The following is a 13,798-nucleotide window of genomic DNA, read 5'->3' as shown; positions in this document are numbered from 1 at the left end:
GAAGATTACGGGGAGTTGTGTTGAGGTTACAATTTTTTTTTGTAGGGGAGGAAGAAGAAGGAGGAGGAAGATGCCACCCAGAAGTTTGCATTATCAGCCTTTACAGCAGTCTGCTCATGAGGCTGCCTACAGCTTAGTCCGTAAATATACCCACAAGTGGGCAGGACCAGAAGCAGAAAGCTCCTTCCCAAACACCATCTGGCTGCTGGTGGCAATGCCTAGGCCGTGGCCACCCTGGTCTTGCCTGGCCTTGGGTGGGTCTTTTCAAAGCTTCACCATGCTGAGTGAATGTAAACATAGAATCATAGAATATCCCGAGTTGCAAGGGACCCTTAAGGATCATCGAGTCCAACTCCTGGCTCCACGCAGGTCCACCCAAGAATTCAGACCATATGACTAAGTGCACAGTCCAAACGCTACTTGAACTCCTACAGGCTTGGTGCCATGACTGCTTCCCTGGGGAGCCTGCTCCAGTGCACGACAACCTTCTCAGTGAAGAACCTCTTCCTGATTGTCCTGGTTCCAGTTAGGACAGAGTTAATTTTCCCTCATAGTAGCTGGTAGGGTGCTATGTTTTGGATTAGGATGAGAAGAGCGCTGATAACATGCTGATGTTTTAATTGTTGCAGAGCAGTGTTTACACCAGGCCAAGGACTTTTCGGCTTCTCGCTCTGTCCTGCCAGCGAGCAGGCTGGGGGTGCAGCAGGAGCTGGGAGGGGACAGACCCAGGACAGCTGACCCAAACTGGCCAAAGGGGTATTCCATACCATCTGACGTCATGCTAAACAACATATAGGGGTGGCTGGCCGGGGTGGGGGGCCGGCTGCTTGGGGATAGGCTGGGCATCGGTCAGCGGGTGGTGAGCAATTGCGTTGTGCATCACTTGTTTTCTTACACATTATTATTATTAATACTATTATCATTATCACTATTATTATTATTATTGTTATTATTATATTCCTGTCTTAATAAACTGTCTCTATCTCAACTCACCGGCTTCACTTTCCCGTTTCTCTCCCCCATCCCAGAGAGGGAGGGGGGAGGGTGAGCGAACGGCTGTGTGGTGTTCAGCTGCCAGCCGGGTTAAACCACAACACTGATGTTCAGCCTGAACCTCCCCTGCTGCAGCTTGACACCATTCCCTTGAGTCCTATCACTGGTCGCTAAAGAGAATAGGTTGGTGCCTGCCCCTCCACTCCCCTTTGTGAGGAAAAGAATTAATGATCAAGTCATAGCTTATATGACTAATTATTGCCTATATGTTACACATGCCTATTTGATTAGTTCTTTTTTTCTTTTTTTTTTTTAGAATAAAATCCTATAAAGAAATTAAAAACATTGAACTTTAAGTTAGAAGATGTGAACATTTTTCTAAATTTGTTTCTTCCTTTCAAGAATAACCCTATATGACAAATATTCTTTCAAATAATAAAAGTATTTAATTTTAGGTAGTTGATTTCATATAGCTGAGGCTGGAGGAGAATTAAACAAACAAGGTACATCTGTGACTTCAACTGAAGCTTACATGAGTTCCAGTCAGCAAACTGGACATGGCAAAGCCCATCTCAAAAGAGAGAAAGGGAGAAAGAGAGAAAACATAAATGACTGAAAATCACAACCATGATGACAAACAACTTTGAAAGGATATTACTTCATGGAAAACACCACTTTTAAGAGAAATACCAGGAAACTGAGAGTGGTAAGAAATGCCCTGTAATCCCTTTTAGGCCTTTTTACCTGGCCTCCTTTCTCTTGCCTCATGTATGTCACAGGTAATCCCTACAACTCTTCCAGGCATCTGCCTGTCCATGTCCCTCCCACATACCTGTTCTTTCACTACTCTACCTCCACCATCACACTTGTAATTCACCCCTTTCCCTGAACTCCATTTAACTGTGATTTCCTTTATTCTTTTTCCCCTGAGATGCTCCTTGCTTTGCAGCAGAAAGGCCAGGCCACTGCAGGTGGACGCTCTCCAGCAGCCGGGGGCCACCACAGGTGGGCAGAGGGTAGGGGGAGGATGGAGATTGCTCTCACCCCAGCCTCCAGCCCACTTCTCCAGATGAAGCTTTGCTTTGCTGATTTATGACTGCTCCTGAGTGCCTTGGATGGAGTTATAGCCCCTTGTATTACATGGTGCCTTCTCTGTTATTCTTGCTACACGCCACAGATTTATGGTGGCTTTTAAGCCAGGCAGTGCATGAAGAAATATGATCTTAACAAAGCATAGAAGGGACCAAGGGAGGTCAAAGTGTGGGAGCTGAACGCTCTATGGTGCTCCAGGATTTCCCTTTATTTACTGCGCACACCTTTTCAATCTCAAGTGGATTTCAGCTGTCTTGGACAGCCCTAGCCAACAGATGGGGAGGAATCTGCAGTCTGGTGAGCTGAGAGGCTTTGCCATCAGCAGATGACTTTTATTATGATTTAGCACACATAGGAAATCCCAAAATATCATTGGTGAATTAAATCAATTTACACACAGAGTGCCAGAAAGATGCATAGCATCAAGGAAAGCAGGAATGTCACAGTACGAGTGTCATCTTGTACTGCGTCACCTATCTGTGTTTTGCTAGGTTAACCATGTCCTGCAAAGCTCTGCTTTTGATGCTGAAGGAAAAAAAAAATGTGATAGACTTTCACGGAGAAGTGAAGCAAAAGCTATGCCTGATTTCCTCAATATGATGGTGTGACAAGGAAAATAAAGCTGTAAGTGATTTTCTTTTTTAGTATTTTTTACATGTAGTCATAAATTATACGAAAACAGTAACATATAGAAAAAAGGCAGGCACTGTTCTTAATGTATAGATGGATAATGTGAGTCTGAGCAGCACACACATGAGGACACATGCACAAGGGCAGAGCTGCATGGAGTCACCTGCAGGACCACAGCCTGCACTGAACACTTTGTGTCAAGATGCAAAGTGAAACAGCTGGCAAAGCGGGAAGAAAGGTGTAATTACAGCCAACAAATGACTCTGAGCCAACACCTACTGATGAGGCCCTGGCCTCAGAACAGAAGCCAGGAACAGGAGCTTTTTTCCTCCTGTGTCATAATCCCATCCAGCTACAGCATCATTCTCTGTTAATAAGACAGCTCCCTCTCGATCAAAGATTTATTATCATTATTTCTCTATCTGAGGAATGAAATTTGTCTCCCTTCTGCTTAGTCTAGGGCTATAGCAAGGATCCTATGGCACTTGGTTTTTGAAAGGGACCCAGCAATCCAAATGGGCATCTGCTCTTCCAAGCTTCCAGAGCAACAGTCTCTAAGTCTCAGATACATCATGCTGCAAGCTCTTCCTAACGCAAGGAAAGTCAAAATAGGCCAGGCCTTGGATGCTTTTTGGTAATTCTTTTTGGTAATTTTTTTTATCCCTTTGTGCAGAGCATTGAAGCCTGGGCTTTGCCCTTGAAGGTCGTGGCTCAGGTCTTCTCATGAGATGCATGGTCTCCTCCAGAATGGCACTGAAAGAATGGTGAGTGATGTAACTTTGCAGGAAGGGGAGATGTGTGCCCTCTTGGGATTCTTATGTTCCCCAGCTTTCTGTTTTCCAAATGATTACTTAATTTTCTCATGCTTGTTTCCTCACAGTATATGCTGTGTATCGTGATGTCAAGAACAATAGATTTTGCAAATATTAACACTGCAGCAGGCATTGAATATACTGATTGTGTATTGTGAATATACTATATTACGAATATAACATATGCCCAAACCTCTCACAATCTGAACATGCTATCTCCTGTTTTTTCAATGTTATGATGACTTACCTCATCTGAAGATCCTATGTATTTTCTAAGTGGAGTTTCACTCGGCTTAGTCTTTGATTATTATTGATGTGGAGAAAGCAGGGAACAACAGTGTCCTGCCTTATGCGGTAAGAGACCTAGGGAATGCCAGGTTCAAAATGATCAAAAAGAGATGCTTCTTCCTAGCCTGTTGAGGTTAAGCAGTGGAGATCTTTTCTATTAAGTGTACCATGGTGACCTTGGCAGGCCTACAGCAGCAGCTCAAAGAACAGTATGAGTGAGAGAAGTATGTGGATGACCACAGCAGGTGTAGCACTCCTGTCTCAGCTCGGGATAGATCCTTGGAGGGGCAGAGCCTGATTTTGTGAAATGGCTTTTTCACTTTAGTTAAAAGTTGTCAAAGGTGTCTCTCATGGTAGGAGCACTAGCTCAAATGAGCTTCTTCAAGAAGCACTATTGAACTTGCTTTTGTTTAGATGGTTTTTCCCTTTGACATGCTTGTTTTGCAATAGTGACTTGGCTTGAAAAGAAGATTGTAAAGATGAACATGGTGAAGATAAATCTCAAAGCTACTGCAACTGTGGGGGCATTCCCTCTTTGGACAGGAAGTAGACTTATAGTTGAAAGCCATCTCAGCTTCATAGTAGATTTTGTGAGGGGTGAAAGTTAGTTACTTTTGCATTAAGCTTCAGTACCTTTAAAAAATAAGGTGCTCAGTTTATGCAAGAGTCATGAGGCTGTTCCTCTGATTCTGTTCTTTCTGTCAGGAGCCTCTTGTCCTTGCACGTGATTTGTGTGCTCAATTATAGCTGTTCCAGTGGGATACATACCTTAGATTTTATAATAGAATGGAAGTACAAAGTCAAAGCTTAAACTGTATTGCAGTAGCACTTCTTGCTGGCCTGTTATGCATATTTCAATAAAGAAAGGTCAAAATACTGCACCACCATAGAAAGGGGCTCATGATGTCTTTATCTGTAGTATAGGGATAATATTCTTTGCTTATATGCCAAAACTTGCTGTAAATTTAGAGACACAAAACCTGAAGATTTTTAGTATGGCCAAAATACATTGTGACAACTGACAGATACCTGTTAATTATCAGTGACTAGGGGAGTGGTGGGGGATGAGGGGGAGTGTGTGAACCTTTTATTCCTGGTGTTGCTGATCACATAAAAGTTTCAAATGAATGCAGCCTTTTGTTTCCTGTGAAACAAAAGATTCTAATATAGACCATGCTGCTGCTGAAGTAATGAAATAAATTACTGGTCAGTTCTAAACTTTGAAAATGACCGTTTTTCTTTTGGTGGCAGTTCTAGATCAGGCTTCTATATGTGGAAGAAAACAACAACAATAACAAAAACCCATCTCCTAAATATAGCTTTAGTTTTCTACTTCATAGCTACAAGCAGAAAATACCCATGAATCAATAATGGAGGCCTGTAAACACTCTTCTGTCTCTGTAGTGTACTTAATGTCAACCAGGGGCTGTAGTAAACCACAATTTCCCAGCTGCAATAAATGCTGCAGGCTCCAGAGCTGAGCACAAAGTTTAATTAAAAGCAAACTGACATATATTATATATATGTGCGTGTATATATATGTATATATGTACTCTCTCAATTATTTTTCAACAATCTTGGGAATCTGGAGAGGTCCCATTGGACTGGAAGCTGGCAAATGTTGTGCCAATTTTCAAGAAGGTGCCAATTTTTTCAAGAAGGGTAAGAAAGAAGACCCTAGCAATTACAGGCCTGTCAGTCTCACATCAGTGCCTGGTAAAATTATGGAGAGGATGATCCCTGAAGTTATTGAAGCGCACCTGGGGGACAATGCAGTCATTGGTCCCAGCCAACATGAGTTCATGAGGGGTAGGTCCTGCATAAGGAATTCGATTTCTTTTTATAAGATGATCACCCATCTAGTTGATCAAGGGAAAGCAGCTGATGTGATCTTTTTGGACTTCAGCAAAGCTTTTGACACAGTTTCCCATAGGATCCTACTGGACAAAATGTCCAGCATACAGCTAAACAAAAACATCATACGATGGGTGAGCAATTGGCTGATGGGCAGGGCTCAAAGGGTTGTGGTAAATGGGGCCACATCTGGCTGGCGGATGGTCACTAGTGGGGTCTCTCAAGGCTCCATTTTAGGTCCAGTCCTCTGCAATGCTTTTGTAAATGATTTGGATGTAGGACTAGAAGGTGTTTTGAGCAAATTTGCCGACGACACCAAACTTGGAGGAGTTGTGGACTCGGATGAGGGTGGAAAGGCCTTGCAGAGAGATGTGGACAGATTGGAGAGCTGGGCAAACACCAACCACATGAAGTTTAACAAAAGCAAGTGCTGGGTCCTGCACCTGGGATGGGGAAACCCTGGCTATATGTACAGACTGGGCAATGAGACGCTGGAGAGCAGCCCCGCAGAGAGGGATCTGGGGGTTGTGGTTGACAGCAAGTTGAATATGAGCCAGCAGTGTGCCCTGGCAGCCAGGAGGGCCAACCGCATCCTGGGATGCATCAAGCACGGCATCGCTAGTCGGTTGAGGGAAGTGATTGTCCTGCTCTACTCTGCACTGGTGCGGCCTCACCTCGAGTACTGTGTGCAGTTCTGGGCACCACAGTACAAAAAGGGCATTAAACTGTTGGAGAGTGTCCAGAGGAGGGCGACAAAGATGGTGAAGGGCCTAGAGGGGAAGACATATGAGGAGCGGCTGAGGTCACTGGGCTTGTTCAGCCTAGAGAAGAGGAGGCTGAGGGGGGGCCTCATCACAGTCTACAACTTCCTTGCGAGGGGGAGTGGAGAGGCAGGTGACCTATCCTCCGTTATCACCAGTGACAGGACCCGTGGGAACGGTGTTAAGCGGAGGCAGGGGAAGTTTAGGCTAGACATCAGGAAGAGGTTCTTCACCGAAAGGGTGGTTGCACACTGGAACAGGCTCCCCAGGGAAGTAGTCACTGAACCAAGCCTGTCTGAATTTAAGAAGAGATTGGACTGTGCACTTAGTCACATGGTCTAAACTTTTGGGCAGACCTGTGCGGTGCCAGGAGTTGGACTTGATGATCCTTATGGGTCCCTTCCAACTCAGGATATTCTATGATTCTATGATTCTATGATATATAAATCTGCTGACGCAATCTCTCACTCTTGCATCTGAAATATATAGAGGTCTCTTCCTGGAGACAGTGGATGATTTAGAATTCAATTTCACTTAAGAAGCCTCTCAGATAATACTATCCAGTTATTCTCTGTGCACACTACATAAAGACATCCTGTTAACTAAGTGCATTGATCTCCCATTGTTTTACATGCCTAGTGTATCAGCTGTTGAGTTATTTGGCTTAAATTAGCCAAATGGCTTAAATTAGCCAATCAGAGACTCAGCAACATTTTCCTATGCTCTAAATAGCCAGACATACCTGAACTTTCAGGAGGAACTACATTTGGCAATTAATGGGTATGATAGCACTAATATATTATATTTTAGCTATAAGTAAGCTTAGAAGTTTTGAGGAAATGTCTCACTGATGCTTTAGCTCCAGACAAGCTCTGCTCGTATTAGCCATGTTTGACAAGCTGTTCTATAAATGTTTAATGACATGCAGTTCCTTGTTGATTTGTGTCCTAAGTCCTTCCTAGCTCTGCACACACTTTGGCCTGAGTTTACCCCTTCTCCCCCTCCCCCTGTGCTCTGGTTGTTTGCTGGATGTGGCACTGCAGATCCCATGTCTGCTTTGCAGATTGATGGGGAAATCGGAGTTAGGTGGGACCTCTGGACCTGTTAAAAACTGCTGTTGAAAACAGGGACTTAGATTAGGTTATCCAGGGCACTGTCAAGTGAAGTCTTGAATATTTTCAGTGAGAAAGGACCCACAACCTCTCTGGGAAGCCTGTTATGATGCTCAGTTGTTCTCAGGCTGAAGAATTACTCTTTTTCTTAAATTGAAGGAGTTTCCCCTAAAGCAAGTTGTGCCCACAGCCTCTTATCCTGCCACTCGCTATACTTTTGAAGAGAGCATCTCCATCTTTTCTACCACTACCTTCTGTGGGTATTGCAAGGCACTGATTAGATCCATCCTGAGCCTTTTCTTCTCCAGACTGAACAAATCCAATTCCTTTAACTTTTCTTTTTATCCCAAGTTCTCCAAGCCTCTGATCGTCTTGGTGACCCTCAGCTGGACCTTCTCCATTTTTCCAATGTCTCTCCTGAGCTAAGGGCCAAAACTGGACATTAAATTCCAGGTATAGTCTAAGAAATCCTGGGTAGAGCTATAAATACATTGGCTGATCTGTTAGTATGTTCATGTGGATTGACAAACAACATGCATAATTCTTCAGTTTACATAAAATCTATTCCTTTGGTGGAAACACTATTTTGAGGCATTTCATCAAAACACACAAAGTTCCTGTTTCACTGAACAACTGCAGACCTCCCCCCTCCCTCCCCCCCCTTCCCCCTCCCCGACAAATTCGGGTGAAAATGTCCATGTTAAAAATATTTTGGATGAGACAAGACTAACAGGCAGCATAATAAAGAAAGGACATTTTCTTGACAAATCACGTTTAGTTAAACGCTAGTCTTAGTGCTTATGCAGTTGACACTGAAGCTCCAAAGCAGACTTCCAGCATTATTGATGTTGCTGCTGGTCCTGCTAAGAAGGACAGTAGCAAGGGATTTCATGACATGCAAACACAGCAAGAGCTCTAGCACACCTTTTTTATCAGAATGTGCAGCTGAGATCTGCTTGTGCCTGACTCCATCTCAGACACTGGGGGTTTGTCTGACTTTGAACCGACTTTGAGGCTAATTTTTCCAAACACAGAAAAGGTGGAGGATGACAACTGTTATGGGACTTGGGAATAAAATGAGGCTTAGTTGGCTTTGCTTTCTCAGCATTTGTTCCTCAGAAATTAAAAATATCTAAAAGTATACGTGACGCTGGAGTTCTGGAATAAAGTGTATTAAAGCAATATTCCAGAGGCAAAACAGCTTTTCACACAATATGAAACACACAGTTAGCTCTCAAAGAATTAGAGTTCATTTATACTGGGGACCAAACCACAATGCCTTATACCTTTGAACAAAAATTAATCTCTTCCTCTTGTTTTATTTATAGTGGTCTTTGTAGATTTATATCCATATGGTGTTTTGGCTGGCATGCAATCTATTGTTGCATTGCTAAATAAAAGTGAACCATGAAGTCTTCATAGCCAAAACTTTTCTTGCATTCTTGAGGAGATACAGTGATGCATTTGTTGCCAATGTGCACCTGGCTGGATCAGTAAAGATAGATCTCTCATTCATGGATGTTTTAAGAGACCTCCAGAAGCTTACTGAGTTAAGGATATCCCAATCAGCTACTGTTAGACTGAAAGAGTCTACCACATTTTGCACTAAAGGGAGGCTTTTAAAAAATTAAAACAGCAGCAACAAAAAACCACTAAAATTTGTATGCATTAACTGAAGCTCTGTCTTCAGCAGTAAAGATACACAAATCAAAACAACAGAAGATACAGCCTGCAGTTACAGAATTTTGCTTTAGCTGTGCTTCAAATTTGCTTTCATATGGAATAGCAAAACCAAGAATTTATGGAAAAAGAGATTAAAAGAGATCACCATGCAGTTCTTAAAACATCTAAAACTTAGCTTGGAAACACGGAATTAAGTTCTTTGTGTACAAAGACAAGTTCAGAACCACAGCTCAACTCATGCCTTTTGCAAGAAACTAGAACAAAGGTGAGACCTCAAAACAAACAAACAAACAACAATAAAAAACACCACTGAACAGTAGTTACTTCATCAAAACATAGGCCTTGAACCAAATTTTGTCTTTTTCATCTTATTTATTTTGCCTGTTTCATCTTAGTCATGGCAGTTGTCTTGCCATGGTTAGAGTGACATGGAGGGTAAAGCAGAGGAAAATGAATTCAAACTGCATCATAATACAATCCAAATATTCAAAGCACAGTAATATGTTTAAAATACAAAAACTAATGAAATTTTTGGGGAAAAATTCTACCTGTCTCTTCTTACATTTTTTACTTTTTGATTGAACAATAAAGTCAATGTATTAAAGTTGCACTGGTCTTTATTTTTATGTCTGCATTAACTAACTACAGTAGTTACTGAAAATCAGAATAAAGTCTGGATATGCACTAATGGACTAGTATTTGTAGTTAATACCCTGAAATTTGGCCATCTGGATGTTAAAATTAAATGTTTAGTGGGCTAGAAGTACTGCAGGCAAAGATAAGGCTGAAAGCCAATATAGTGATGTTTGTCCATTTTCTCCTAAAGGAGGGGGGAATCCTGAAAATGGAAAATAAAAGGAGGAGGAAGCAAGAACATAGGGAATGACTCAAGAGGTGACAAAAACATGAGATTGCATATATGCAACATGATCAAGTTGGAAAAATAATTTGTTAGGAGGACTGCAAGGTGAACTAGTAGTGGAAAAAGTCACTTCAGTCAGGAGGTAGAAATCTGATGCTGGAGGAAGTCTGAAGATGAGTCTGATCAATCCATTTTGATTTTTTCAAAACATGAATTATTCTTAGTCAACAGGACACCATCTAATGAACAGAGTATACATTAGCTTAAAACAACTCTGTTTGAAATGGTCTTGAAACTAAAAGTTTGTCTAGAACAGTATTTGAACTCTCAAGCGTGTGAGATTCTGCAAGCCAAGTGAGAGCCAGAAGGATCTCCTGCAATTCAATATTCAACAGCTGTTAAAGCTTTTATGTTCCTAGTGTGCAAGAGGGAGTCACAGAAAAAAAGAGTCAAGGGAAAAGAAATTTTAGAAGCACTGTTACTGACTTGCAGGTGTAAATATCCAATGAAGATTGAAGTAAATATGGGGGAAATGGCAAATAGGACTAGAAAAGAAACATAGAAGCTGAAAAAGACAATGTTCCAGTGCTGTCAAAATTGTCAGTGAGTGTATGAAGACAGCAAGGATGGAAAATGAAATACTGGCTTAATACATCACATTGAAATAAAGTGGATCTGAAGAGAGGCTAGAGAAAAATCCAACAAGGTCATCAGCAGTCACACCAAGGATGTGGATGTATGACACCTACGAGGGCATCAGAAATATAAAATGAGGGCTTCAACTTCCAACACTAGGAAACTGGTTTTGAGAGTCATCTGCTAGTCTTACCTGAGATTCTGGGATATGCACGTGAAGCTTCCTAGCAAAGACAGAAACTGAGATGCCTGAAATTCTAGGGAATATTATCTACAAAAATCAGTAAAGAAGCAATATGAATTGTAAAGAAAAGCACTGAAACTTAGTTATTGTGTCTTGCAATCCCAAAATATGAATGTCTTAACATCTTCGTTCTTCACTTCATATGAATTTAACATATTTTCCATGTAAAATAGTGCCTTTATACAAAGTTTCTCAACTCTTTTGCAGCAAGTGTTACTGCCTAAATATAAAGCTGCTCTTTGAAAGAAGAGTTACTTTCCCTTTTGGCACTTCTGAATATTTCTGTTTCAATTTTCTGTTCCTTTCCCCCTAAGATCTGAGTTGCAGAGCTGCTTACTTCAGTCCCCAGTGTAGGCCTATTTGTATTGGCTTTGATGTAAGCAGTAGCTTCTTGGTTTAATTTTAACATTTCAAGGGAAGAGTTTATTCACATATGAATTACGCAGCATGAAATCTTAAAAGCTTCAGTTAGATGCTCATAAAAAAAATGCATAATGAGTTTGGTTGGGAAAAATATTACAGAACTGATGTTCTCCTAGTCTAAAAAGACAACGTGCTTTCAGGAAGAGAAAAAAGAGTGAACAAGATGGGAAAGAGAGGCTTCAGCACAAAGAAAGGGCTGCAGATCGGCATGTAGTGTGCCTGTTAGGTCAAATATACGTGTGCAGACTGGAATGAGAAATGCTGCACAGGGAGAACAAAAATCCCAGATTTCCAAGCAACACGTCCAGCGTCTAGTCTGTTGAACTAGCCACCTTGCTGTTGTGATCTTTAGCAATGCTCTGTGCAGGAGCAGGATCTTGAATACCTTGTAGGCATTACAGTTATTTTTTGTCATGTCATGAACTTCTGTGGTCGTTTGTTTAGTACCAGCAGTGTGTACCATACTTTTTATTGCCAAGAGTGGCAATAAATTTTTCTGCTTGAGGCTGGGTAGCTCCCACAAGCATGGTATCTGTGATCTTTAGGAATTCACAGAATGGGCTTCTTGAAAGTGTCTTACTGCAGTGCACAGGTAAAAACCACAAAAGAAATCTTGCCAGCAGTGCAACTGCCACAAATACAGGAAAAAAAATACAACCAATTTTGATCTGGTCGATTATTTAAGAATTGTTCTATAAAGTTACTGTAATCAAGCTCATCAGTACCTAAGGGCCTGGGATGAATAGAGGATGAGATTCCAGATAATATCCGAGAAAAAAGATGGAGACGTGCTCATGTGCTTGCAAAATCCATCCCGAGCCACTGGATGGCAGCAGGAGCAGCTGCAGTGGCTGCTCACAATGAACACAAAATCCAATGCAGAGCAACAGGCAGTGATGGATTAGCTTATTTAGAAGCATTTATGAAGGGAAATCACTTGGGCCTGAATCTAACAATGAAAAATAGCATAATAACTCCATGGGTCCCAAGAAAACGTGAAAGAAAGTAAAAGTTGCATGAACAGCAATAATGTGTTAGCTTTTTCAAGTAAAGTCGGGTAATGCAAATAGGAAGAAGAGTATAATTAATTTGCTTAATAGGCACCACTAAGTAATGCAGGACAAACAAACAAGATGGCTTGATGTGGTGCAAGAAGGGAGACATGACAGCCTGTGACGTAAGAATGAGTCTCTCAATGTAAATTGTTGGTTTTGGGGGGGGCAAAAGCTATACTTTGAGTAGGTTCCCAGAAGTGTTTAAATCAAAGCATTAGGAAATAAGCCTGTTAAAAAAAACATATTGCTTGGATTATAGAAAAGGTCTGTCTTCTGTTGCAAGGAGGTAGAAAGGGAAAAAGCAGCGTGTGTGCCTTGGGAGCAGACTTGAGAGCAGGCATCTGCTTCCTGGTGCGTGGGCTGAAAGGACGGGTGGGTTTGCCGGAAGATCCTCAGCCATGGTCCAGCTGTGGTGTGAGGGCCCAGCTGTTGTGCCAGGCTGCAAGGGGTGTGCGGTTGACATCTGGCAGAACAGTCCCATGTAATGTTTTGAGGACTTCAGTGAGACATAGCTACGATGCCAACCACGGGTTGTCCAAAAGCACATAAACGCGCTTTACCCACCATGCAGATGTTAGGGTCTGGCAGTGACACCAGAGCTTGAAGTCCTCCAGGCTCCCGGCTCTCAGCCGAAGCCATTGCCTCTCTTTGCTGTGTCTCCTCTTTCTACATCCCCTCAAATAAAACAGACACACCTGCATCTGCAAAGGTTTCTCAATATTATCCTGCCAGTAACACACAAGGAACATCTTCATCTGCCATAAATCACACTCAAACTAATATAAATATTTGTTAATCTAGGGCCCTTTTAAAGCTCTGTTACAGTTCTACCTGTAATTCTCATTAGGCAGCACTGCAGCTTATATCTGCAATAACATCTAAACTAGTTGCTTTTCTGGACCATCTGTGTTCAGCTGGAGGAGGTGGGAGGGAGGGAAAAAGAAACACAGTCTTACTGATGTAACTACACAGCCAAAGAAAGTTTCTGCCTCCAAAAGTTGAAGTCGTGGCAGTTCTCTGTAGCTGTGTGACCTCTGGATTGGTGAATATGGACTTCTTCCTGTGGAGCAGTCAGCTACAAGTTAATAGAGGAAAAATTATTCTTTGTCCTCTGAATCATGTTATCCGCAGAATTATGGCACTATTTCTTTCTCCAACTACTTTTCTGTAGTTCCTAAATTCCAATTCAGCTCAACATCAGAATAATTCCAGCCAGATCGAATATGAATTTCAGCTCAATCAAAATCCATGTTCGTCCAATGCCCTTTTCTTGTTGTGATAAACGTATTGTCTAGGACTCAAAAGACAATTAAGGTAGTTGAGTACTAAGATTATGTTCTGGCTTTTTAGGAC

At 41.9% G+C, this 13,798-nt stretch overlaps 1 protein-coding gene across 4 annotated transcripts in view; it reads left to right on the top strand.

Moving 5' to 3' along the window:
* The window catches only part of PPARA (peroxisome proliferator activated receptor alpha), a 70,657-nt gene that overhangs the window by 1,414 nt on the left and 55,445 nt on the right, over positions 1–13,798 (top strand). For 2 of the 4 annotated variants that reach the window (XM_066990317.1, XM_066990316.1), the window contains exons 2-3: positions 46–2,709; positions 3,389–13,357. In XM_066990317.1, the coding sequence (XP_066846418.1) occupies positions 5,339–6,772 (1,434 nt within the window). In that variant the 5' untranslated portion in view covers positions 46–2,709; positions 3,389–5,338 and the 3' untranslated portion in view covers positions 6,773–13,357. Of the gene's footprint in view, positions 1–45; positions 2,710–3,388; positions 13,358–13,798 lie in introns of those variants that run through there. The other 2 variants (XM_066990319.1, XM_066990318.1) reach the window with 2 other exon arrangements.

Source organism: Anser cygnoides, chromosome 1, assembly GCF_040182565.1.
Source record: "Anser cygnoides isolate HZ-2024a breed goose chromosome 1, Taihu_goose_T2T_genome, whole genome shotgun sequence".
Taxonomy (NCBI): domain Eukaryota; kingdom Metazoa; phylum Chordata; class Aves; order Anseriformes; family Anatidae; genus Anser; species Anser cygnoides.
The sequence above is the reverse complement of the archived record's forward strand: the minus strand, read 5'-3'. Positions and strand labels throughout refer to the sequence as shown.